General features: G+C 39.2%; 1 protein-coding gene across 14 annotated transcripts in view; it reads right to left on the bottom strand.

The window, feature by feature from the left end:
* Positions 1 to 27,361, bottom strand: part of Unc80 (unc-80 homolog, NALCN channel complex subunit) — a 191,719-nt gene that overhangs the window by 91,061 nt on the left and 73,297 nt on the right. For 9 of the 14 annotated variants that reach the window (XM_031367789.1, XM_031367800.1, XM_031367786.1 and 6 more), the window contains 4 exons: positions 16,827 to 17,039; positions 6,751 to 6,886; positions 3,358 to 3,429; positions 3,091 to 3,224 (listed from right to left, as the gene is read on the bottom strand). In XM_031367789.1, coding sequence (XP_031223649.1) covers positions 3,091 to 3,224; positions 3,358 to 3,429; positions 6,751 to 6,886; positions 16,827 to 17,039 — 555 coding nt within the window. The remainder of the gene's footprint in view (positions 1 to 3,090; positions 3,225 to 3,357; positions 3,430 to 6,750; positions 6,887 to 16,826; positions 17,040 to 27,361) is intronic. The other 5 variants (XM_031367798.1, XM_031367795.1, XM_031367793.1 and 2 more) reach the window with 1 other exon arrangement.

Genomic DNA, 27,361 nt, shown 5'->3' with positions numbered 1-27,361 from the left:
GAGAGAGAGAGAGAGACCCAGGCCTCAGCAGCAGGCCCCCTGCCTCCAGGGAGAGAGAGAATGCCTCAGCCAGGCCTTAAGAGCAGGTCCCTGCCTTAGGAACAACTCACAAAGACATAAGAAGTACTTTTCTGAGGAACTCAGAACACTAAGTTGAAAGATAAGCAAACAGAAATAATGAGTTCTAAGTGTAGGAGTTAGATATCAGACTTCATCACAATAGTAATAAAATAATGGTCCCCAAGTGATTACTAAACCCTAAATCCCCAGAGCCTCAGAATACGTTGTTTTACACTAAAACATGAACTTTGGAGGTAAAATTAAAGCTAAGAACTTTATGATTATCTCAATCCATTAGCTAAGTGGGCCAAATTTCATTATACGTGTTCTTAGAAGTGGAGGGCCTCTCCCTGGCTGTGGACAGAGGAAACTTCAATACTATTCAATAACTACCCCTGAAGATAGAAGAAGGGTGTAGTAGTTTCTAGAAGGTAGGAAAAACATCAAGGAGGGGTGTAGATTCTTCCTCTATCACAGCAAGATTACTAATACATTGAATTTAGCCTAGGAATGCCTGTCTTAGATTTTGACCGGAAGAAATGGAAGCTAAGGTCTACACTGTTGAAAACAGGTATACTTGCAGAAGTGAATGAAGGGTGCCATTCAGGTAACGTCGGGTGGACTGTTTTAGCACACAAGTGTGGGAAGTCAGCTCAGGTTTGGGAGAACGCACGTGTGAGCCAGAGCCATTATGGGGAATTTTGTATTGAGGAAATTTCTTACTCTCATTTATAAAGCAATCAGGACAAGAAGGGGAAAGCTCAGGAGTCCTTGACCCTGCACCCAGAATTCCAGGCAGCTAAGGAATATGGAGAACAGAAGACATAGTCTTCCCTGGGGAAGAACACATACCAATGTGTTAGCCAATACCAAATGGTCAATCCCAAAGTAATATTATACAGACTGGGCAAGTTGGACTTATGTATTTAGGAATATATACATATATATATATATACATATATACATATATGTGTACATAAATATGTATATATGCATACATATATGGATACTTAAATATAGATACATTGCCATGACAACAATTATTGAAAAAATAGATTATGAATTTTAAAAAGAGCAAGAGAGTTTTATGGGAGAATTTGGATGGAGGAAGAGAAGGGAATAATGATACAAATATGTTATAGTCTTAAAAAGGAAAGAATAAAAATACACAAACCTATGTTTCACAGTGAAAGTGCTGGTGTCATGAACAACAGGCCTCAGAAACCTAGTTCAAGGTGAAGGAGACACACATTTTCTCTTGTTACTAAATGGCTGAAGGCTGCTGTTCTACTCTTGGATTTTGTAGGTTCCTTTCTTTGTGCTTCCTGTAACTCTTCTAGTTGCTTATAGAGTCTCTATTTGTCACAGGCCCTGCTGTGTAGCCTAGTTTGTGATCCTCTCAGTGCTGAGATTCTTGATGGCTGTCTGCTGTCATGGCAGTGTTGTCTGTGTGCTCAGGCTAAACAAACATGGCTGGTTAAGAAAATAGAAGGATTCATTTTCACTGACAAGTCTCAGGCCAGCAACTGCTTTTCAAGGAGATGTGATTATTAAGCTTGTCCTCAGTATATAATAGGCTACATGAAAGAGAATTCCTCACAAGAGTCACTGAGGTAGAGCTTTAAGAGATAAAGGGCAGAACAAAAGTGACTGAACTAAACAAGACATGTTTTTATGAAAATTGCAGCTCTTCTGAAAACGTGCAATCAGAGTACTCTATGCTTTCCCAAAGACTGTTATTAATCAGGAGGTTGAAAGGAACAATATTGAAGGGAGTCTGCAGGTTAGGTATTTTGTTACGCTTGACTTTAAGCTGAGTACATGCATCGGATTGTCTTGGTTTGATTTTACAGAGTACTTTCAACAGATCGTTGGAAGTGGCAACTCAGAAAAATACACTTCGAGTCAATGGGATGTCACAGAGGGAAGTAGCTGGAGTTTCCATTTCCAACAGTCAAATTGTACAGTTTTGCAATCCCAATGAGGCTAGTTTTCTCTGGAAAACAAGCATTCCATTCATAAATCTTTCCAATTTGAAAATGCCCACTTTGATTAAGGATTTGAGGAAGTGGGTCTTCTAGAACATTGTAAACCTAAAGCCAGAGCCTGTGCTCTATGGTAGCAGAACACTTACTCCTTTCTCCAGCTTCTGGAGCCACCCTGGGATTGGAGTGCTGGACTTATTCATGTTGTTTGGTTTTAACAGCAGGAGAGGTGGGTTGTAAAACACCCTTAAATAGAAGTTGGTGTGGAAAAGAGAAGGTTTTGTTTGGCTCCCCAGGTTAAGTTGGTGGCTGATTGGGATGAAAGAACTATTAATTTCTATCAGAGACTCATAGACCCAAGGGGTTCCCTGTTTAACTCACACTCGGAAGATTTACAGGCCTTGTATGATATTTATATGTGTGGTGAAATAAATAGCACATGGCACATGACTGTGTTTTTATGTGCCAATATGTGTAGTATGTGTGTGTATGTGTGTGTGTCTGTCTATGTGTGTGTGTGTGTAAATGTGGTGTGTCATGTTTTCTGCCAAACCATAATCCATATGAAATTCTCTGAAAATGTCATGTTTGGAAATGTCAAGAATCTGAACACTGACATCACTTATGTCATACTATAAACTAGAAAACTCTTTAGAAGTAAGCTTCTATATGAACCGAGGAAATGTTAGTACAAAAGAAAATTGGGTGATGATTTCTGAATAACATTGGCTATAAAGTCCTCATTGTTTGTAGGGTAAAGGAACATGGGGTCCTAGATATTTCCATCAGAATTAGTGGTGATTACCGCACTGTCACACTGTACCTGAAAGTATTTTTCCAGTGATTTCTAAGCCAATCTTGGAGCTCTTATTTTATAGATGAACCAGATTGTGTTTTTATGTCTGAGAAGCCTTTGGTTAAAAACTCAAATTACAAAACATGTGAGATCTTTAAGCATTTAAAGACACTGGGAGTATAGGAAACCTAGCTGCAGTTCCTTGTTTTCAAGTAGCCTGGCTATTGACACTACATTGCTTCAACATACCACGAGGGGCTCAGTGCGAGGTCTAGGCAGGCAAGAAAACGTCTCCCTCAGGAAGGTGGTTATCTCCAGGAGAAGCTGGCAAGCTGCCATCTTCAAGGCAAAGGGACAGCCACATTTAGAGGGGTTCACAGTACCTAAGAAAAGAAAAAAATTCTTCATGAGAAGACAAACCAATAACAAATAGAGGGTCATGGTGTGATGGACCTAGCTACATCCATGTGAAATCAAACTGCACATGAGAATATTTTCTACACAACCTCAATTTACCTACTCCTGTCAGCATGACTTGGGCATGGCCATCCACCTCTCTTCTTCCACTCTGCAGTTCTGTAACGGGTGCTTCAGTATTAAAGCATCAGACAAGCAGAAGTCAGTGTTTCTATTTACAGTACTACAGAGTAACACAACCCAGCTCCAATGTTCCCAGAGACTATTTGGTGAAAACCGAAATGGAAAGTGGTCTTGTATTCAGTCAAGTCTTGACGGCATATATGACAACCAGCTTGGTTTGGAGCCCTCGAGTCCTCCCAACTCACGTCAGGAAGGGATGATTCTTTGGCCTTCTGAGAGCTGTGACGTTCTTTCAGCTCTAGTTTCATTGATGTTTGTGTAACACAGGTACAAGAAAAGATACTGGTCAATGATATTACATATATTTGTTTCTTTGTAACAGGGTCTTTCTACATAGCCCTGGCTATCCTGCAACTTGTCCTGCATACCACGGCATCCTACAACTCAAATAGATCTTGCTACTCCCTATCAAGTGCTGAGATTGTAGGTATGAGCCACCACTCCCAGTTTACAGTACACATTTTAATATGAGCTCTCCTGGCACAGTATGACACAGCTGTACCAGAAGCAACTGATAGTCTCTTTTGCTCTATTAAATATAGATTCTTTTTTACTTTGTCAAACATCCAATCTACTATGGACCAACTAATTGAATTTGGACTAAATACAGATACAGGAAATAACAGGATTTAAAATGGTCAGGACTGGTTGAGAGATCTGTATTAATATGAACCCTGTATAAATATCCTGATTACTTTATCTTCAGAAAAGAATAAGGCCATCTAGCACTCTGCTTCTTAAAAAGGAAAGAAAATAGTTATCAGTTGAATAAATCAAGTTATCAAACTGTCACAGTATCATTATATATCAATAATTTTAAAAATTCCAAAAATTGTCTCCGGGCATAATGAGATTTCTTGACTGAATTGTACACATGATTTTTTGACGTAGAAGGTAAATGTTACACTCTTCTGAAGACATCTGGTCTATTTTTCCCTCCAGAGATCCGTTGCTCTTTCTACATAGTTAAGACATGGCTGGAAAATCTGCCTCTCATTAGGAAGGGAAGAGATAAGCTAGCATGGAATTTCCAAACAGACATGTGGTTGCATTATATTTAGCTTTGGAGTGCAAAGTTAGCTAAATCACACATAACAACCTTGTAATTAGTTGACGATCACAAACATCAGTCTTATACTCCACAGAGGACATACAGCTCTAAAAGTTACCTACATGTGCAAAATTAAAAAACAAAAACAAGTTTGTTGAAACTAGGCATGGCAATAGAAGCCTGTACTATATCAGCTACTCAAATGTTGGATGTGGCAGGATTTCAATATCAACATCACTCTGAGGCACACAAGAAGATCATGCGTGGACAAAATTAATAATAAAAATAACCAAATATCAGCTACTCATTGTAAACTTCTGTATTTGTATGTTTATTCCTGAGGTTCTCTGGTAGGTAGTGATCCTGGCTGTGACCTAGTCTCTTTCTTGATTATTAGCTGAAATATCCTGTCACAAGGAGCAAAGATGGAGCTCTACATGACCCAAACAATGAAGTACTAGACATAACATATGGATGAATGGAGCTTTTGGATTTGATGTAGATTGCACCTTGCAATCTGCGAGGGTGTACTCATTTAACGTTCTTTCAGCTCCTTCGATTCTAAATGACCTCCGAGTGGCTTCCCCCATGTGCCTCTAGTTGGCTGACATTCATGGCAAGCCTTTACTAGGTGTTGTGACTGCTGGAAAGGTCACTCTGTAGCATTTAGCATATGAGTGAAATTAAACACCAAAGGTATTCAAAAATAGACTAGGTTATCTTCAGAGTCAACTTTTGTCATTGAGTTGATATGTCCACATAGAAAGTCAGTATTTTATCAGCAGAGATGTTAAGGTTTTTTTTTTTTTCTCACTTCATAAGATATGAAAGGAGAACAAAATAATGGGAAAAAGTCCTTGGTGCAAAAGAGGAAAGGAACATGGTGAGAGATTTCCTTGATTGGTTTAAAGTCTTTTCTATTGCTATCATCTAACTATCATTTCATACTTCATGACACAAGGTTTAGGCAGATTTGGTATGCATTAGCCAAGAGTAACCCTTAAAATATAACCAGAGAACTTGAATTGCAACTGAAGAGGAAAGGTTAAATGGAAAGATGCCACTGCTTCCATCATGGAAAGATGCAGATTCCACAGCCCAAACTGGAGTTTTCACTCAATAAAATGCTGCACACTCCCTTAGGTTTGTATGGTGCACAGCATATATATGTACAAAGTGATTCTGTAGAGGGTTTAGCAAGAATATGCTTGTCTAATTCTATGACAACTCTAAATAGATACAGCACAGGACAGTCAGAGTTTAAGCAAACTTTGAATTTCTTATTAATACTAGAATATGCTTTGATTAAATCAGTCAACATTATGTTCTTTGGAATGCATCTCTTCATGTGTAGCATAGTGTATAAACTTGCTACTATAGGAGTGTGCACATGAGCATGGGGGATACATATGCTTGTACATGAATGTGGAGGTTGGAGATTGATGTCAAGTGCATTTCTAGAAAAGCTTTCCACATCCAGAAATTTTTGTTCTCAGACAGGCTCTTTCAGTGAATCTCAAGCTCATCCATTCAGTGGGGCCAACTGGCCAATGAGTTCTATGGACTTCCCAGTCTGACTCCCCAGTGCTAAGGTTACAGTTTCCCACAACTGTGCCCAGCTTTTTAATAGGGCTTTTGAGGATCTAAACTCAGGTCCTCAGGCTTGTGCAACAAGTAGTTTCCTGAATGAACCATCTCTGCAGCCCCTGCGAAGCATTTCTTGTTCAATTCTGTTTTGCATGGTGCTTTTATTTTCCAAAGCAGTAGCAGGATAAAATCTGGGAAAGGGAGAATTAGAGAAAGAGAGAGAAAGACAGAGAGAGAGAGAGAGAGAGAGAGAGAGAGAGAGAGAGAGAGAGAGAGAGAGAGAGAGAGAGAGAGAGAGAGAGAGAGAGAGAGAGAGAGAGAGAGAGAAAGCAAAGCAAAGCAAAGCAAAGCAAAGCAAAGCAAAACCTTCTTGGAAAGTAAATTTTTCACAACTTTCTCTCGCAGAAGCTTAGAGGCTATGGATAACTATAAGCCAGAGGCTAAAATGTGTCTTCCATATTGCCTGCAGTGCTTTGTCTATCGGCCTTCTCTTCTTGACTTTTCCTCCACCCCCACCCCCAATGTACATGCTTTACATTCCCATGGGGAAAGGGGAATGGCCTGTGGGAGATGGAGGAAGGTGGAGAGAGAATGAGAGAGGAACAAAGAAGTGTTCCTAAAACAGAGTTCCTTACAAGCAGGGGCTCTTGTAGTAAAGGGAGTCTCCTTACTGTCATCTAAAAAGTCTTCCTCCTCATCCTCCTTCCGAAGTCTTCTCTTGGTCTCCTCATCATAGATAAGGCCGAGCAGGTTAGCAGGACTCTCGCTCTCTCCATGGCACAGCTCGTTCAATCGGATGCCAATGGCCTAGAGTGGAAAAGGAAGGCAAGGAACACCACGAAGGGTGTCAGACTCTAAGGCAGCATGCAGGCCCCAGAGAGTGGGCGTGATTTTCCATGCAGCCCTCTTTTGTATTCTATGCGTTTTCACCTCCATTTTACCAATATGGGAATCTAGAGATGGAAGGGACACAGATATCTCCAGGGTCATTTGTTCCAAAGATTTGGAAAAAAATGGAATGGACACTTTTATATGCATATACAAATATTTTTTAATGAAACAACCATCCATATTTATTCAAAGTTCAATCATTTTGTAGGTCTGATATCAGGAAGCAAGCCACTAGTGGTCTGTCTGTCTGTCTCTGTCTCTGTCTCTCTGTCTCTCTGTCTGTCTGTCTCTGTCTCTCTCTCTCTGTGAATTTGTGGTAAGTGTGCAGGTATGTGCATTTGTGCAAGTGTGGAGACGAGAAGAGGACATTGTATTTCTGTTCTGCAATTCTTCATCTTCCTTTGAGACAGGCTTTCTCAGTGAATCATGAGCTAGGATGGTGTTCATCGAACCCTATCAACACTTCTGTGTCTATCATCCATACTGCTGGTGTGAGAGGTAGGGGTGGCCACCCTGGACCTTTCTGTGGGTACTGAGGACTTAAAGCCAGGTTCCTATGTTTGCACACTCTCACCCACTGAGCAATATCCACATCTCACATACAGGTATTTTTTTTTAATAAAGAGATTTAAGGCAGAAAAAAAGAAAGTATCACTCTTTGGAGTACATCTGATTATACTTTTTTTTTTTTACAAGAGTATCAGTGCCATGCTAATGGGTTTGGAAGTTGGCAAGAATTCTACTCCTGTGGTTTTATTTATATTACCATTTATGTATGCACTTATTGGCATTTATGGGCCTCTCTCCATCCCATGATAGTACATTAGTAAGAAATGTTAACTGCTCTTCTGGTAGAGCTTCTAAAAGGACATCTAATACCTTGGCACACTGACAATATTGATTCTAACTTGGCATACACAGACTCAAACGCTTGCTCTCTATTCTGAGTCATGACACATTGTGCCACAATTTATGGATAGGAATTTTCCTCAAGAGGTGAATATACTCTCTCTATCCAGTTCCTTTTGTATCTAAACATTGCAGTATATGCAATAATGAGAGTTAGAGCCTGGGGAAGGAGTCTCAGGATAAAGTAAAGTGAACACTGCTTCTGGGTCCAATAGTCTTGTGCTCTGTGTATTTGTAAATATAAATCCCAACTCATTTTCTTCCATATCCCCATATTGTGGTTATGAAATATTTAGCAAGGAATTAGACTCACTGCTGGAGACCAACCCGTACCCATGAACAGATGTACAAATTGCATCCAGAATACTCTCAATAAAAACATGACTGTTTTGAGTGTGTTCAGCTTCTGGAAATAAAAAAGGTCTTTATAAGATCTGGAAATAAGTGACAAACTGCAGACCAGGGAACAAAAATCCTAAGAAGAACGTACTAGAAAAAGCTACCACAATATCCCCCCAGTTGTACTTGCTAACTATGGAAGGTTTAAACAAATAAAACAAGACTATAAGCAGCATCTCCAAAGACCTTGTGCTGAGGATGAGGCGTGATGAGTGTGGAGTGGGGCTAGCCAGCTGAATGGCAAGACTAAAAGGAGGAATTTTTTTAAATATTATTTTTATGGAATTTTTTAATGAAATAATTTAAATTAATGTCCAAATTTATATTAAAAAATCAAACCTAAGCTTGCCTAAGTTACAGTTTAAAGTTCCACGTCTCATCTGAGGTTTGAAGGATGTCTTAAGGAGATGCAATTCCTTTCTTCCTCCATTCATGAAATATTTATAAAGTGAGAGGTTTGTAAGGTTAGGAATGAGACATGAATATCCACAAGCTGTGCAAGTGCACTGGTGCCTTTTGTACATGTGCCTTGATGAATTATGAATGCACTTACAGGAAGATCACTGACAAACAGGGAAGTTACAGAGGTTAAGAGACTAGCTGAAGGCTGTGGCCTGAATTCGAACATATTTCCTCCTATCCCTTTCCTTACTTACACTCTACAGTCGTTTGGGGAGGTAAGAACATGTTGAGTGACACAGTCACTGGTTCAGAAGACACACAACCATGTGTCTCATTACTACAGACTTAGAACAGCTGATGTGCTGCTGATTGAACTGAAAATGGAGAGAGATACTCACTTAAAAAAAAAAAACCTAAACGTTTCTATGAATACCAGGCATTCAGGGACTCACTGAGAAATCATTGAAGAACAATTTTGTTTTTTTTTTAAATGGAGAAAATATGCAGGGAGACTGGAAAGGTATCTTAGGACTGTGTGCCTAATGAACCATTGGAATTGGAGGGTCATTGTGCTGTCTGCTCAGGAAAGTATAACATGAAGATTGACATCAACATTTATAGAAGCCTACTGTTTATATAAATTTATATTTATATATACTATTAATAATGTGATATAACATTAAATAGTAAATGTATAATATAATATTATATATAAATTATAAAGTAAATTTATATTATGAAGTTAAATAGCTTTATGCATATGAGTTAATTCAACTTCATCACCCATAATCTTAGAAATTATTTAAGCAAAGGTCAGACAATGATTCCAACCTGAGCAACGTGGACCTTAACTCAAAGAAAAGGAAGAGAGGACATTAAGATAATTTTCTTCTAACCAAACAGCCAGAGTTTATAGAATGAGTCACAGGGGCCAAGGCTAGAAATACGAGATCAGTATGAACATTTCATTTTGGATAGATTGTGTCCTGTGGATATGACCTTAATGGCAGTGTACAAGATAGATTATAAGGTGTGGCTGTGAGGATGAGAGAAAATGGAAAATAATCATCTAAAATTGAAGTAATGAAGCTTTGGCCTGTGAGACTTTGATTAGGAAAAGGTAGAATCAGCAGAAAGAGATTTAGAATGTGCTGAATGGTACACGTGTCAATTGCTGGTAGTACCACTAATGAGAGCCAAAATCTTAGACATGCTTGCAGATGAGTGTGTATTTAGGAAGAAGGGCTTTATTTTGTTCAAACTAAGTTTGGAGATATAGAGAAAGTGCCTTCAAGATGTAGACCTGGGGTTTGAAAAGTTCTCTGGACAAGGCATTCTGTGCTAGTTCCTCACATCAAGCACTGGGCACCCAGGAGTTGAGTAACCAGGAAAATCACACAGGGAGAAAGTCTAAGAGATCTTCAGGCAATGGAAATATGGGGAGGAAAGAGGTGAGGTCAGGGAGTGGCACACTCCTCAAATGAGGTAGAGAGTCTAAATGGGTCCAAATGGTTCTGCATAGTGAAGTGACTAGCCAGGTCTTTTGAAAATGTGCTTCTCTTAAAAAATCTACATCAACTGACTGACTCCAAACTGTTCAAACTTCTAGGAAATGTGTGTTTGAGTGTGTGTTTGGGTGTCTATGTTTATATGTGTATACATTTGTTTGTATGTCTGTGTGCACTTCACTACCAGAGGACTGGAAATAGTGGATACTGTCAATAAAACAGCTTTTAAAATCACTTTACATAGAAAATTTAGGGACCCTCAGAAAAGGGAAAATAAAACTGACAACTGAAAACTGTCTTGATTATTGGGCTCACTGACCTGATTGTTTGTTTTCTAAGTCCCTAAATTTCATCACAGAGGTTCCAACACATACATATGGAAGAAAAGAGGATGCTGGGATCCAAATTCTAGAGTTGCATAGCAGTGTGTTTGAAGCTCACTTGTGGGATAGTCTTGTCGTTCTGATAGAAGAGAGGAGGAAGAATGAGGTGGTGGAGAGCTTTGTAAGTTTTGTAATAGAGTATGCTCCTCTTGCAGACTGTCTCAATTAAAATAAGATGAAAATAAGTCAATCACAGTTTTAATTATATCAAGTTAATGAAGCATGAAGAAATATTAGTGTTGGAACAACATCAATATAATTATGGTACAAGAATTATCATTTAAAGATTTTTAAAATGGTGGCCCACACATTATTGAAGTCAAATGCATTTTCCCCTGCTAATGGCAATTATTAATCTTGCTATATTTAATTAAGCTAAATAGATAATCTTATTAAATTGGTCTGTTTATGTTGCTTTATGTTTCAGGCTTTCCAAAATACCAGTGATACATGCATCTCTATGTTGCAGACTAATGAGTGGAATAACAGATCAGTTCAGGCCTCACACATTCTCTCAGTTTCCCAAACACAGGAAAGGACAAAGAGGTGAAACATCTTGGGGCATATTCTATAAGACACATTGATTCAACATAGGATTGAGTTTTTTTTTGGGGGGGTTGTTTGTTTGTTTGTTTTGTTTTGTTTGTTTGTTTGTTTGTTTGGTTTTTTGGTTTTTTGAGACAGGGTTTCTCTGTATAGCCCTGGCTGTCCTGGAGCTCACTTTGTAGACCAGGCTGGCCTCAAACTCAGAAATCTGCCTGCCTCTACCTCCCAAGTGCTAGGATTAAAGGTGTGTGCCACCACTGCCCGGCTAGGATTGAGTTTTAATAATATTGAAAACCAACATGGAATTGGTGTTATATGATGGTCCTTTTTCACTATATAAAAACAAGGCCCAGGGGCATTCTTCTCAGAAAGACACTATTCACATCTGTTGAATGTGTTTACAATTAAAAAATTCTTGTGAAAGTTTCCAAGTATTTTCTTATGTCCTGTTTAGTACTATCATCATAGAAGGGTCCATCTGTGTTAGTTATTTATAGCATATTGTCTCTTTGCCTGGGGAGAAATAAATGAGTTAAACAGTCTATCTTTTAACTCAAAAGAATTGAAAGGCTGAAGAAAAACACTTACATCTCAATTTTACTGGGGAGCAAGATTGTCCAAAAATTCCTGGACTTTTGAAACTGAGAAAACTTTTTACCAGTAAAAGGGCTGAATGGTTTTAGTTTGAACTAGAAAATACAGGGTGTTGGAATAAGAAAAACCTTTATACTGCTACTGTCGTGTGGGGATATAAATTTCCAATCTGATGATTTTGCCTTGATAAAAGCCAATGTAGTCTCACAGAAAACACATCACTCCCAAATTCAGAAGTATTATGAGGCTAAGTAATTTGGAAAGAGTAGTCAACATTTTAATAAGAAAACTAAATATGAAAGAGTGGAGACATGGATTTGCAAGTCTGTTGAGTGAAAGTGCTTGGGTTATTCCTTGAGACTGACCAGAGGAGAGACCATTCAGGATGAATTCATACATGGACTGTGTGTTGAGTCTTAGTGAGAGGTTCATGTACGACTGGAAGGAAGACAATAGTGCCAGCTTCCGTCAATTACCTAGCCTACTTTTCCTAGAATTTTATGATCGTATGTCTGTCTTTTACATTGCATTACATCATAACCCTCCTGCAAACACATTTTACAGAGTATTTTAAAGGCCCTGTCTGTGAAGATTGTTTAGAGAGAAACTACCATCCCCACTTTCTGCCTCCACCCCCACCTATGTTATGTTTCCTCTACCGATCCTGCTTTGTTCTTCTTTCATCCTTCCTTCCTTCCTTTCTTCCTTCCTTCCTTCTTTCTTTCTTTCTTTCTTTCTTTCTTTCTTTCTTTCTTTCTTTCTTTCTTTCTTTTTTTTAACCATAGTTACCAAACACACTTAGGGTAACATATCTATTCCCTAGAGAAAGAGATTTTACAGGAGCTCCGTGTATAGGCCAGTAAATACTTTCATCAAGAGAAAATAAAATCTCAGCAAGGTGACAAACTAGCAATCACGTCTTCCTTTCGAACATGTGGGGACAGACTGGAACATGGGTGACAAGAGTCAGATTTAAAGTGTAATTAGGAAATGAGGAACAAGAACATTTTCCAAATAAGTGATATTGTGGGAGTCTTAAACCTTTGCTAAAGAGTTATATGATTATCTTCATTTAAGAAAGACAGTAATGAAGAGATACCATTTATTAAGATTTTTAGTTTGTAGGGCAAGATAGTTCCAGCTAGGTCATGAATATTTTTTACCTTTTCTAAAACATGGATGTCAAAAACTAAAGTCTGGGATATGAATTGCCTTAATCAGTTAGAATGAACAATTAATATTAAATCCATTGTCACATATTCATGTGTTGTTGAGTTCAATAATTTACATGTATTTACCTTATTTTTCATACAATTAATATACATATACTGTAACAGTACCTATCTCTCTATCTATCTCTATCTATCTATCTATCTATCTATCTATCTATCTATCTATCTACTGTGAATTTGTGAACACACATTTGCATGTACACACGAAGACTAGAAGACAAACTCTAGCATTGTTCCTTAAGCAGTACCAACTTTGTTTTTGTGAAACAGAGCCTCTCACTGGTCTGGAAATCACTCTTTAGACTAGGCTGGCTGGCAAGTAAGCTCTGGGGACCTACCTGCCTCTGTCTCCACAGTACTGGAAAATCAAGTAAGTGCTAGTATGCTTGGCGTTTTCTTGGTGACTGAACTCAAGTCTTCATTGGCAAGCACGTCACCAACAGGGGTATCATCCCAGCTTTAGTTATTCTTATTTTAATATTCCAGTAAAAGGGTAGCAAATTTTTCCACAGTGAGTAGATGGAGACACAGGAAATTTATACAACAAGCACAAAAATCAATGTTTCAGTGGGAAAAGAAGTTTAGAATTCAGGTTCAAGAAACTGGAAGCAACTCAGATATCTCTCAACTGAAGAATGGACACAGAAAATGTGGGCTGTTTACACCGGGGAATACTATTCAGCTATTAAAAACAAGGACATCTGGGGGCTAAAGAGATGGCTCAGTGGTTAAGAGCATGGACTGCTCTTACAGAGGTCCTGAGTTCAGTTCCCAGTTAACCACATGGTGGTGCACAAGCATCTGTAATGGGATCTGATGTTCTCTTCTGGTTTGTTTGAAGAGAGCAACAGATACATAAATATAATACATAAACCTTAAAAAAAGTGAGGACATCATGAATTTTGCCAGCAAATGGATGGAACTAGAAAATATCATTCTGAGTGAGGTAACCCAGATCCCAAAGGACATGCATGGTATGTACTCACTGTAAGTGGATATTAGCCAAAAAGTACAGAATATCCCATAATATAACACACAGACTTTAAGAAATTTAACAGCAAGGAAGGCCCAAGTGAGAATGCTTCAATCCCACTCAGAAGGGTGAATAAAATAATCATGGGAGGCAGAGGGAGGGAGGGAATTAGGTGGGAGAAAGTAGGGGGAACTGTGGCAGGATCAGGTATTGGGGGAGACAGGAGAGTAGCCCAGAGGGCCAGGAAAATGAATGGGAATCTGCAGCTGAGGGGTGTAGGGGATAGAGGCAACCTCTAGAATGTCCCAGAGACCTAGAATGTGAGAGGCTCCCAGGACTCAATGGGGATGACCTTAGCCAAACTGCCCAGCAGTGGGGAGATGGAACCTAAAGAGACCACCTCCAGTAGATAGGGCCTCCAGTGGAGGGATGGAGGTCATTAACCCACCTTCAAAACTTTTGACCCAGAATTGTTACTGTCTACAAGAAATGCAGAGACAAAAATGGAACAGAGACCAAAGGAAAGGCTGTTCAGTGCCAGCCCAACTTGGGATCTGTCTGATGGGCAGGTACCCAACCCTGACACTATTACTGATGCCACGTTGTGCTTGCAGACAGGAGTCTAGCATGGCTGTCCTCTGAGAGGCTCTACCAGCAGCTGACTGAGACAAATGCAGATACTTACAGCCAACCATTGGACGGAGGTTGGGACCTCTGTGGAGGAGTTAGGAGAAAGACTGAAGGAGCCAAAGGGGATTGCAACCCCATAGAAAGACCCAACAGTGTCAACTAGGTGGGAGCCCTGGGAGCTCCCAGAGACTAAGCCACCAACCAAAGAGCATACATAGGCTGGTCTGAGGCTCCAGGCACATCTGTAGCAGAGGAGTGCCTTGTCTGGGAGTTTATGGGGGGAGCATCCTCTCAGAGGTGAAGGGGAAGTGGGATGGGGTAAAGAACTCAGGGAAAGAGGACTAGGAAGGAGGCAATACTTGGGATGTAAACAAATAAAAAATTAATTTAAAAAAAAAAGAAAAGTAAAGAATTCAGGCTCAGTATTTTTAGTTTTCAGCCTAGTGAACCTTCAGCTAATAAGTATGAATCTTAATGTTATGCCAGGCATATGATGGCAGGAATTTCGTAAAGGATTTTCCTTTCTTGTGTTACTATGACTTTGGTGTATCTTTGTGTCTTATGATATAGGTTTTGTTTATATGGCTTGACTTGTGTAAACTCTTGTGCTTAATATGAAATAAGCATAGCAAAACGTAGGAAAGAGAGAGTGGAGTTATGTAATGCTGATTTCTCAAGACTAGGTGCCACATAGGAAGAAAGTCTTTTCTATAAATTGTGCAACAGAACTCACCAAAAAGGCAGTGCCAAACACTGATCATGAATGCTAGCATTAGTAAAGATGGCTGTCTGATATTTATGGAACGTACCTCATATCATTTCGTTTTGATTTGTTTTGTTTTGTTTTACATAGGATGGTTATATAAGACAATTCTGATAGCAATGGGAGAGGAGACCCTTGGTTCCGGGGAGGTTTGATGCCCCAGAGTAGGGGGATGCTGGAGCAGTGGGGTGGGAGAATGTGGGTGGGTGGGGGAGCACTCTCATATAGGCAATGGGTGGGGGGAGGGCAGATGTGGGATGGGGGTGTGGCAGAGGAGTAACCAGGAAGTGGGATGTCATGAGATGGGGGGCCGTTCGTGGAAGGGATAGCCAGGAAGTGGGATATCATTTGAGATGTAAATGAATGGAATTAATAATAATAATAATAAAGGAAAAAATAAGACAGAAGAAAATTCAGTAAGAGACAGAAAGGTTAATGCATTCCTGTTTACAGGCAGACAGTATGCTGTCTTGGTACAAGGCATGTCTTCTGGATTAGTATGCAAAAGAGATAGAGAAGACTAGAAGCAGAAAACCCTGAGTTCAGTGACATCAGTGGATGCCAGCTGAGACATTTAGGGAATTATACCTGTAGCTTTAAGCATCCCATATGGATACAGGGATATTGAGCACTTCATATGCATTGTGTTGCTTTCTGCTTAGAATCAGCAGAAAAAAACCCTAGTCTTCTCAAATTTCTTTTTATTATTCACCTTCTCCCTTCCTATAGTGAGGAAGTTGGCCTTATATGTGTCCATTTTGCTAGAATTCTTAAAACAGTCACTCATTTCTTATTTAGTCATTCGCATGCATATATACATAGAAGGTATGTCAAAGAAAGAAAATAAAAATCTATCAGAAAAATAAGGCGAATTGACAATGGGCAGTAAATAGGCGCTGAGGAGGGATATCATTTCTTCAATGGTGTATCCAGTGCTAAGTAGCCCATGTTCTGGTAGATAACCTCCCTCATATTCACCATCATGCAAGCACCCACAATTAAACTCAGTGAATCAAGAAAAATAATACATCAAAATAGCAGGGGCTAGTTAGGAAAAAGAAGAGTTTCAGTGGAGAAGAGGGTGTGGGGAGGTAATCGTGGAGAACAGGAGGTGAAAATGCTCAAAACTATATGTATATACATAAAACTGCCAAAGAAGAAAAACATGAAAAATTCAAAATAAAAAAACTCATGCTCATGCTGATTTGACCACAAAGATGATTTTTGCCTTCAGCAATTAAAAGCAAGTCTTCGGAATCCAGCATGGGAGATGAAAGAGTGATAATTTTAAACTACATGAACACTACTGTATAAACCTCAATGTCCTAAACTATAAAACCAAAGAGTAATATTTAGCCTTATAGATTGGTTGGGGGGAAATTCAATGACTGCTTTCTCGCCAAAGTGATCAATTGGTTTCTGAGTATAACAAACAACAAACTGTAAAACAAATTCACTAAGATAAACTTCATCTCCCTCCAATGCCCTAGGCTTCACAGAAGAAGGATGGAGCTCACGTCTCCCCACTGGTAGAAGAGCTTCGCCGCATTCCACTGAAGTTTCTGGTTCCGCTTGTTGCCCACGATGGGAGACCTGCCCCGGGAAAGGCCTTTCTTGGTGATGTTCACGTGGTGCCCTTTCATCCACTCGGGCCAGTTGCCACGGTTGCACCGGTGGACAAAACGGGCACATTCGAGGAACAGAGCTGCTCTGGCCACCACAGGAGCTTCCTGTGAAGGGTTAAGGAAAGAATAGGATGGGATTAATGAACAAGTTCTTTAAAAAGCGCTCAAGTGTGGGGGCTATCCTAAAAACTGTTGTCTGTATGTGGGATATGTTCTTCTAGCTCCACTGCCTTGTCTCGTCTCCGTGGGAGAGGAAGAGCCTAGACCTACAGAGACTTGCAGTGCCAGGGTTTGGTGGAGGGAATACCCTGGGGGGCCCCACCCACTCAGAGGAGAAGGGGATGGGGGATGGGGGAAGGGTTGTGGGAGGGGGTGACCGGGAGTGGGGCAGTGAGGGGGATGTAAAGTAAATAAGTAAAAAGTGAAATAAAATGTATGTATGTATGTATGTATGTATGTATGTATGTATATAAAGTTCTCAAGTGGATTGATGGAGTTTCTTGGCATATATCAGCTCGGATGTTTTCACATGTCTTGGCCACATTTCTCAGGATGTTATGAGCAAATAGCGAATAATCTAGAAATAAAATCTCCAAGGCACTGTGGACACTGAGGAATTAGGTGTCCAAAGAGAGCTCTTGCTACTTTCATCTTCTAAGTCCACAACTGACCACATTCTTTCATTATAGATTTGTAATTAACTTTTTCTTGAAAATAGATTTTTTTTCCCAGAAAATGTATTCAGATCATGGTTCCCCCTCTGCTAGCTCCTCTGAGATCTCCAACTCCCCACACACCCAAATCCACAATCTTCCCTTCTCTCTCTCTTTAGAATACAGACAGGCATCTACAAAGTAATAATAAAACAAAATTAAATAAGATAAAATAATAACAAACAAACCAGGATAGGAAACTTGAATATATGCATAAATGAAACTTCTTGAAAGTTTCAAGAAGCTTCAACAGACACACACACACACACACACACACACACACACACACACACACACATTTTCTCATGCATAAGCAAATATTCCATTTGTAGAATGAATCTTCCCTCAATCCATGCTGTTGTTATATTATCCCTGTATGGATATGCCATCTAAGACTGTTCTCATGTTTCACAAGATGAACTGCCATTTTGCACACTTTGAACATTAGAAAAAGGAAGAGCAAGCTTTTGTTGAATTAATCTTTTATTTTCCTGTACAACAGACTAAATTCTGCATACTAAGCATCATTTTACTTGAAAATATTTGAGAAAACAGGAAATTATTTAATTGATAAATGAGAAACAGAACTTTTTTTTTCCAGGAAAATAAAAAGCAGGATTCCCTCTTGTCATGCAAGGATGTGGTTTTAATAATAAAAGTGGTAACTCTGATACCCTGGAAAAGTGAGTTAGATACTCTATGGAACTCTTTCAAAGCTAGCATGGATCTGCAAAGAGGCAAAGGGTAGGAGAAGATGGGGGAGAAGGAGAAGAAGAAGATGAGGAAGAGAAAGAAAAGGAAGAGAAGGAGGTCATCAGTAGGTCATAAGACAAATGTAAAGTGGTGCCAGCTTATATCTTTATTTGTGCAGGGTTTTTTATTTGTTTGTTTTGTTTTATGTAACAATACTGACATCACCTCTGGGTTACTTAGTAACTCAAGACAATCTGTGATAGCAGATTTTCAGATTGAAAAATCAATTTTTTCATTTGTTTAAGCAACAGATTTCTAAACAGTTAATCAAATTGGATTTTATACTGTGAGCCTAGCCTTTAACAGCTGGGCCATTTCTCTAGTTCAAATATAATATTTAAAAAAAAAATCACATAGCATATTCTTTCTATCATTAAAACTTCTAATAATTCCATAGAATGAAAAAGGATGTCCAATCTTTGTGACTTGGTTAGAGATGCCCAATCATCTCCCAGTCTCTTCCCATCTCATATGCTATACGATGAAGTAAATCAAACAAGCAGCCATTTTCCAAATATGAAATCTCATATCTTTCCAGATATGCTGTTCCCATGACCTATGGACCATTGTTTCCCTTCACGGCCTGGCCACCTATAAGATTCTGGCTACTGCCTTCAGGGAGAAGTCTTCTTTATTTCTCCTTTCCATGACTAAAGTAAATTGTAACTTTCTTGCCTGTCCCTTAAGTGAAGGTATCATGAATTCTATACACATAATTTTAAATGTTTTTTTAAAGAAAAATAATTATGAGAATGCATCATAGAACTTCTAGTTAAAGCTGTATTTACAAAGGGACTTAATTTTACAATCCTTGTTGAAAGGAAAAAAGAAGGTTAATAAAGGTGAAAAAGACAAAATACTAGATGAACACCGCTCAGACCTGTTACTAGTACATGCATGACAAGTGATGAAAATGTACAGAGGCTGAGACTTGGAGATCGGTCAGGAGTCTGAATTAAAGGCATGAGTGTTATGGTGCCATTCCTCATGATCTGAAGATCAAGTCTTCCTATGTAAGAATTTACTAGGTATTTCAGACATTCTTGGCTGAATCTGAAAGGGGATGAGACATCTGTCTTTAGAAATAGATGTGTAGTAGGGAGGCAATTTCACTGTCTTAGTTAGGGTTTTACTGCTGTGAGCAGACATGACCAAAGCAACTCTTATGAGGACAAAATTTAATTGGGGATGACTAACAGGTTCAGAGATTCAGTTCAGTACCATCAAGGCAGGGGCATGGTAGTGTCCAGGCAGGCATGGTGCAGGAGGAGCTGAGAGTTCTACCTCTTCATCTGAAGGCTCCTAGCAGAATAATTTCTTCCAAGGAGCTAGGATGAGGGTCTTATAGCCCACAGTGACACACCTACGCCAACAGGGCCACACCTTCTAATAGTGCCACTCTCTGAGTGTAGCATATACAAACTATCACAGACACTGCTGCAAATTTATTTTTTTGCCTGTCAGATTATGACAGATTCACAATATAAACCAATGTGAACTCAATGCTTAATGACAGGAAACAGGAAGAAGTCTACTGGCTGAGCACTATACAGTCAACTCTGACTTTAATGGGGTTAATGGTGAGATCTAACGCAGCCTAGGTACATGGGGTACAGTCTTTCCACACACCTAACTGTGTGAAAAGAAAGGGGCTAATGAAAGAATGAACGACAGATGGATGGATGTATAAGAGGAGATAAAACTTGAAGCATTTTAGTTCTAGCTTTTAGTTCTCTACTTTTAAAATGTTAGCATGATAAAACCCAGATATTACCAGCATAAAGTTATTTGCCTTGGGAATTTGAAGTTTGGAAATGCAATTCAGATCAATTTGAGTTGAGGGTATATTTTATTTGTAATACAACTTGATGCAAGGGACAAGATTGATTCTGACGGACTTGGTACATGCTATAGAATCCAGTATCATTGAGAACCATCACTGCTTATATGAACAAATGGTAGCATAGGATTATTCAAACACTGGCCTCTGTAACAATAGTCATCAGGATTCTGATAGATGGGAGAATTCTCTACTCAAGATGGAGTGAATTATGTCACTGTCCTGAGCATTGTGTGTGCATATCCCCACCTCTGTTTTTTGTTTGTTTACTTGTTTGGTTTTGCTTTTGTGGTTGTTGTTTTTTGAGAGAGGAGTTCTCTCTACTAAGCATTGGCTGCAGACCAGGCTGGTTTTGAACTCAGAGATTTTGATGCCTCTGTATCCTGAGTGCTAGGACTAAAGATGTGTACCACCATGCCCAGCCTTGTGAGTATTTCTTTGCAGGAAGTTGTGGAGGATGCTCGGACACAGAGCTAGGAATACTAGTATGCATTATTCTAGGAGAAGATGTTAAGCAACAAGAATAAATAAATGCGAGCAACAAAATCCAAGGCATTCTAGTATGGATGTGGCTGTGATGAATGTTTGTAAATACTATTCAATTATAGTTTTGAAAAGTAGAGATTGGGTGAGGCAGGACTTCAGAGTACCCAGAACAGAGGATTCTTTCCGGGCATTGAGGAAAGCCCATGATTCCGTTCTGACAGAACTTAACTCTTACACTTCAGTACAGTCAGTTATGGTATAATGGAGAAGGTTGATTTCACATTAGAGAGAAAGACAATGCAAAGTGGGGTGATGAATCAGGCCAACACTGTATGACTAACAAAAACCACCAAGTATCAATACCATGGTCATAATGAATGTCAAAACTGGTTTAGGGAGACAACAAACAGGATATAGGCTATATGCAAGGGAAATGGGAAAATTGTGGGTACTTAACTGGGGAGAGCTACAGAAAGAGAAGGAGGAAGAAGGGACAAATAGCTCTAAGGGTGTTTTATAAAGGCATTAAGGAATTATATTATCTCCTATTTAGCCAAATTACATTATATATGCATGTATGCCTACACACACTCATATGAGTGAGACAAAGTTATACCACTTAGGATGCCAATGTTCCTCATAAAAACCATAAATATCAAACAAAAACCTAAGTACCAGACATGAGAGATCTTCTTTAGAGTTGTTGGTCAGAGTAGTCTAAGAGACAGCCCCCCTCAAAAAAAATACAAAAGACAACCAAACACGGTAATAATATGCATTGGTTTTAGCCTTGGTTGCCTCTCAGAGGTTGCTGAAGGCACCACACACTTAGGATGGAGGATTCAGAAGATTCACGTGGACTCTGTCCTGAAAACCTCCTCCCTGAGATTTAGCTTGCGTAGTACAAAAAATTGTTATCCAAGCTTCCACGGGGAAACAACCAAAAGTCTTACCCAGTTGTGATACTCACGAAGTACAACAATGACCAGCATGGCAAGGTATTTCTAAAGGTGACTTTCACATGTTGGTGGTAACCAACAGCTGGCTAATTTGACATTTAAGACCTAAGTAGCCAAAGGGAAATGATGGCTGGTATTGGAAACCTAGTACCCAGCTTCCTGGAGCTACTGAGGTCATGGATCAGAGAAGATTACAGAAGAGCCCATTACTGCCACTTTACTAGATCAGTATAATTTGTCCAGTGGCAGGCCCAAGTTGAGAGCTAACTCATGGGAAGGCCCCAAGGCCTGACACTATTACTGATGCTACGGTGTGCTTACAAACAGGGACCCATCATGATTGCCCTCTGAGAGGCCCAACAAGCAGCTGAAAGAGTCAGATGCAGATACACCCAACCAATGGACAGAAGCCAGGGAGCCCTGTGGTTGAATTAGGGAAAAGCTGGAAGAAGCTGAAGAGGAGGCTGACCCTATAGGAGGACCAGCACTCTCAACCAACCTGGATCCCCCAGATCTCTCAGACACTGGCCCACCAACCAGGCAGCATATACCAACTGATATGAGGCCCCCAAAACATATATAGCAGAGAACTGCCGGGTCTGGACTCAGTCAGAGAAGATGCACCTAACCCTCTAGAGACTTGAGGCCTAAGGGTGTGGGGAGGTCTGGTAGAGTGTGTGTGGGTGAGCATGAAGACATCCTCTTGGAGTCAGGGGTGGAGGAGGTGTGGGATGTGGAACAGTTGGAGGGCGGACCAGGGGGAGGGTAAAATCTAGACTATTAAAAAAAAAAGATTAAAGAATAAATTTAAAAAATAGGAAAAAAATGTAACCTTACATCCACAGATAAGCATAATTATTATCCCTTGTATAGTTTGAATGGAAATGGGGCTATAGGTTCATGTATTTGCGTGCATAGGGAATGACATGAGGAAGTGCGGCTTTACTGGAGAGGGCGTAGCCTTGTTGGAAGAACTGTGGCACTGGGGGCAGGCTTTGAAGTTTACAGAGGAAGGGAGATAAATGCTGAGCCTTAAAGACACCATTAAGGACATGGGGCAGATTTTAAAAACACATGGTGAAGGGCTCTGGCTGATTTTACAGGCTTAGAAACAGAAGGAAAATAAATTAAAATAATATTTTAAAATTAATTAAATTACACAGGAAGGGAAGCTACAGAGTTGTCTAGCTGAAGTCATGAGATTGTCACTGTGTGGTCTGAATTCCTGGAACATTCTGCAACTAGAACTTTCATGCACCAGACACTTTACCTGTTTCTGTTTTTTCTATTGCCCCTGGATTTTATGATTGTTATATATATAGTGAATGCTTCCTTTGTGAAGGTGAAACAGAGAATTGAGATACTAAACCGAACAGCTGGGCTGTCTTTTATCTGGGGAGCTAGAAATATATTTACCAGGACACAACAGTTAATTGGAGGGTATAATTGCAATGCATTCCTTTCCTTTGGGGGCTATACCTTAGCTTGTGAAATGAGAAGAAATCTCAACGCTGCATGGGAACTCCCTGTTTTTTGAAAGTTAAATATTTTATGATGGTCTCTGGGGAATCACATAATTTTTATTGCCTTACAATAAAATATAAAGTGCTTGCTGGGGTGAGGTATATGTTTGTTTAAAACCAATGGGAATAAGCAATTTTGTGGGTCTCAGTATGTGTTAGAATCTTTTTTTTTTCTTTTCTTGCCAGAGGGCATGTGCTTCGGAGTCAATGTTTATTATTTTGCCGGTACTGTATTCTCTTCCTAGCTGAGATCACCCAGTAACAGACTCATTACTTGACAAGCTGCCTCTCTCCGCGTCAACAGTAGCTGTGGGCAGGCTGGGGTGGGCATGAGTAGTCAGTTCATGGTCTGGATAGCCACTCATTCTCAGGTTTACTCAAGTCATGGTCATGCTTTGGGTCAGTATTTAAAAAAAAAACAAAGGATGTCTTTTATTTTATACAATAGACTTGGTGGAAAGAAAAATTCCTTTGGCTTAAAGCACCTAAGATGCTAGATAAATTTTCATTTTGTTTTTCTTTTTACTTCTAAGAGTTAAAAGCACAGACATGGAAGAGGGGTTTGCCTAGACGGTTCTTGGTCCACAGTTAACTCAAGCTGGTATGGGTCAGGCCGCACAGTTTCGTGTCAAGTTGATTCTGTTTGCTTGTTTGAGGTTAAGCATCTCGTTAGGTAGCCAAGGATAGGTATGCCGAATGCTGTGTTTGTTGGAATATGCCTATAATTCACCTTTTACAAGGTGCTGAAACTGACCTTTTAGAAATAAAAAATGTAGCACTGCTCTTGAAATTTAAAATCCAAAAGATAGGCTAGACAAAGATTAGTTGAGTGGTTTTGTTTGTTAGTTTTTTTTTTTTTTTAACACCAATACTATTAACCTATGTGTCGGATCATCACTGTTTTCCTGGGTGGCATACTATGAGTGACATATTCACCAGCATCTCTGGTAACTATCTGTGCCAGTATCTACTGTTATCGATGCAAGCAAGTAGTGACCTCCAAGTTGTGAAAACCTCAAATTCTCCAGACCTTAGGAAATATCCTGTGGTGGACAGCCTTGCCCTGGATTAAGAATGGTGTGAATGGGGCTGGAGAAATTGCTCAGCAGTTAAAAGAAATGGTTACCCTTCTGGAGGACCTGGGTTTGATTCCCAGAGTCTACACTGTAGTTCATAACCATCTGTAACTCCAGTCCTAGGGACTCCAACATCTGCAGGCTCCAGGCATGTATATAGACATACATGCTGGCAAAATGCCCATATACATAATTAACTAAATTAAATTAAAGGCCCGTGGGCTCCGACTCACTTAAAAGTGTGGTGAAGTATATCTGAACATTTTTTTGAACACGGTACTGAGAGAAAAAGAAATGAAATAGAGGAGGCTGCCAAGGTCAAGGGATAAAATTAGACCTAGCATTTATCTATAATGTCCAGAAGGAAAGATCAGAGGAAATGTGAGGTGCCTTATATCAAAGCGATACCACCTGAGAATTTTCCAGAATAGATACAATATATCAAGTGTGCAATTTAGAGTCTTTATGAGCTTCTAGATCAGCAGTTCTCAACCTATGGGTCATGAGTCCTTTGGGGCAAATGACCCATTTATGACGGTTATCTAAGAACATCAAAACCACCAGATATTTATATTACAATTCATTACAGTAGCAATATTATAGTTATAAAGTAGTAATGGAAAATAAATTTATGGATGGGGTGTCACCATAACATGAAGAACTGTATTAAAGTGTTGAAGCATTGGGAAGGTTGAGAACCACTACTCTAGAAAAATATGGAAAAAGCATTTTAGTGAAACTGTAAACTATCAACAGCGACCAGAAGATATTAAAGGTGCTTGGAATAGGGGCTGCCTCTGTTACTGATTGTCAATAATGAATATTAAGACAGAGGGATGAAATAATATCTTGAAAGGGCAGGAAGAAAATGTTAGCCTGCAACAATTCTGGCAGAACAAACTTCAAGTTGAGGTCAAAAGAGACATTTGCAGAAACACAGCAGCTGAGAGAGCTACTCCGGTTGACCTCTGCATCCCTTTGGTGAAGCATACTTAAATAGGGCACATGAGTTTGCAAAAACCATTGAGGTAAAAGGAGAAACATTCAACAGAATTTGCTAAACTTTGGGGACAATTCAAGCATAAGACTTGAGTTCTGATCCAAGAATGCACATCAGTCAAGGTGTGGTATAGCTCATATGTAATCCCAGGGCTTCTGGGACATACTCATAGAGGTAAATAATTCTACAGTAAAGGGACAGACAGAGATACAAACTATATTATTTATCAAATCTATGTGAGAACATCTTAAACCTTCTGTTGGAATACTATGTTGGTCATTCTGGAGCATCAAACTGGTTAAAAAATAATGATGTTAACAAGTAAGAACATAAGCAAGAACACAGAAGGATGGACTTGCATTACACAATTGCACCTATGCCGAATTCCCACAACTACCATGAGGTATGGGGTTTTACACCAAACACAAAATTATAATCAGAATTGAATTCTTCTGTATATCTAGAAAACTATTCTGAATCAAGGCCCGTGTGCACAGACATATATGGAAGCTTCATCCAAAATTGCCAAAAGTTTGGAAAAAATAGAAATATCTTGCTAAAATAAGACAAATTTACAACTTGTAGCATTGTTAACAAAAGCATTCTTCAGTGTAAGTTCCTTCACCTACTAGCCTTCTCTGATTCTGAAGAAAAATGCTAATTTGAGAGAAAAATCACATTTAAATTGTATGACTAATGAACCAATAATAGCAAAATCTGTTTTAATATAAAATTCAATTTAAGCCATACCTACAAATATCAGGATAAAATAGTGCAAGAGAGGCAGTATAAAATGGACTATAATATAATTCTGAACTCAGTCCTTTATTCCACTTCTGCCCTGAAGTCTTGCATGATAAAGAAGCAGCGTTTACAACTATGCCTTCATCTGTGTATCTGTCCTTCTATACTGTGTATTGTGTATCTGCCTATGTCTATCTATGTGTCTATGTATCTGTGTATGTATGCATGTATGTAATGTTCTATCTATCTATCTATGTATCTATCTATCTATCCATTTATCTATAATCTGTTATCTACCTCTACATAGCTTAATATGCATCATCTATCCATATCTGTTAATGTCTATTGACCTTCCTATATTTTCTATATCTCTGTGTTTTTATATTCATATTTATGTTATATACATGAGCAAAACTACAAGTGCATTTGCGAAAATATAAAGATATTATAAAACAGAGGAATTCATTCAAAATAAGAAGCAGATGGACTACATGCTGTGAGAAACCAAACGCAGAGGGGAAGTCTGTGAACATGAGAGTAACCTTGAAGAACTTCTAATCTAAGTCTATATTGACAATTTTCCAAATGACAGCAAGCACCAAATCCACGTTTTTCAAGAACATAAAGCATTCACCTACGTGTCACTTTCTCTCAGTTTGTTTGTCAGCATTTACTAGCAAATTCCAAGTATACCCCAGTTTGGGGACCATATCCTAGCTTGATACCAAGAAGATAATGTGGACATGCTTCATAAACTGTCTGCAGATTGAAACTTGCCATTATTAACCTTTACTCACTTCTTCTGATCAACATTTCCTTCTCCTCTTGTACATCACCTCTTTCTCCTCTATCACTTTCTTTCTTATTTATGCTTTTATTCAAATCAATGGGTCACTCTCATTGCTTGAAGATGGGCATTTCTTTTCTTCTTTAAATTTTGACTGACTCTGACATCTGGGATTTGGGCTTTTGAACATGGGCACAACCCCAGGTATGAAACCCTCCTAATACTATCCACCACTGCTCCAGAGCTGCACATTTGCTCCCAGTATATACAATTATTGATGAATAATGTATTTCCTCCTCCACCCCACGTAGGCTACTCCATCAGTGACCATCAACATCAGGAAATGCTTCTGTGCTAGGAAACTAAAAGACACCATTCATATGAACTCCACTTCACTTTTCTTTATAAGTTATCATGGACTTTATGAGATCAGAAAGAACAAGCACTACTAGAGTGAGTTCTGCAGGGAAAAGAGGAAATGGGAGCCCAGTGATCTGGTAACTCTCTAGTCTTCCCTTTACATTTATGGAAATGAAAAAAAAAAAA

Source organism: Mastomys coucha, unplaced genomic scaffold, assembly GCF_008632895.1.
Source record: "Mastomys coucha isolate ucsf_1 unplaced genomic scaffold, UCSF_Mcou_1 pScaffold14, whole genome shotgun sequence".
Taxonomy (NCBI): domain Eukaryota; kingdom Metazoa; phylum Chordata; class Mammalia; order Rodentia; family Muridae; genus Mastomys; species Mastomys coucha.
The sequence above is the reverse complement of the archived record's forward strand: the minus strand, read 5'-3'. Positions and strand labels throughout refer to the sequence as shown.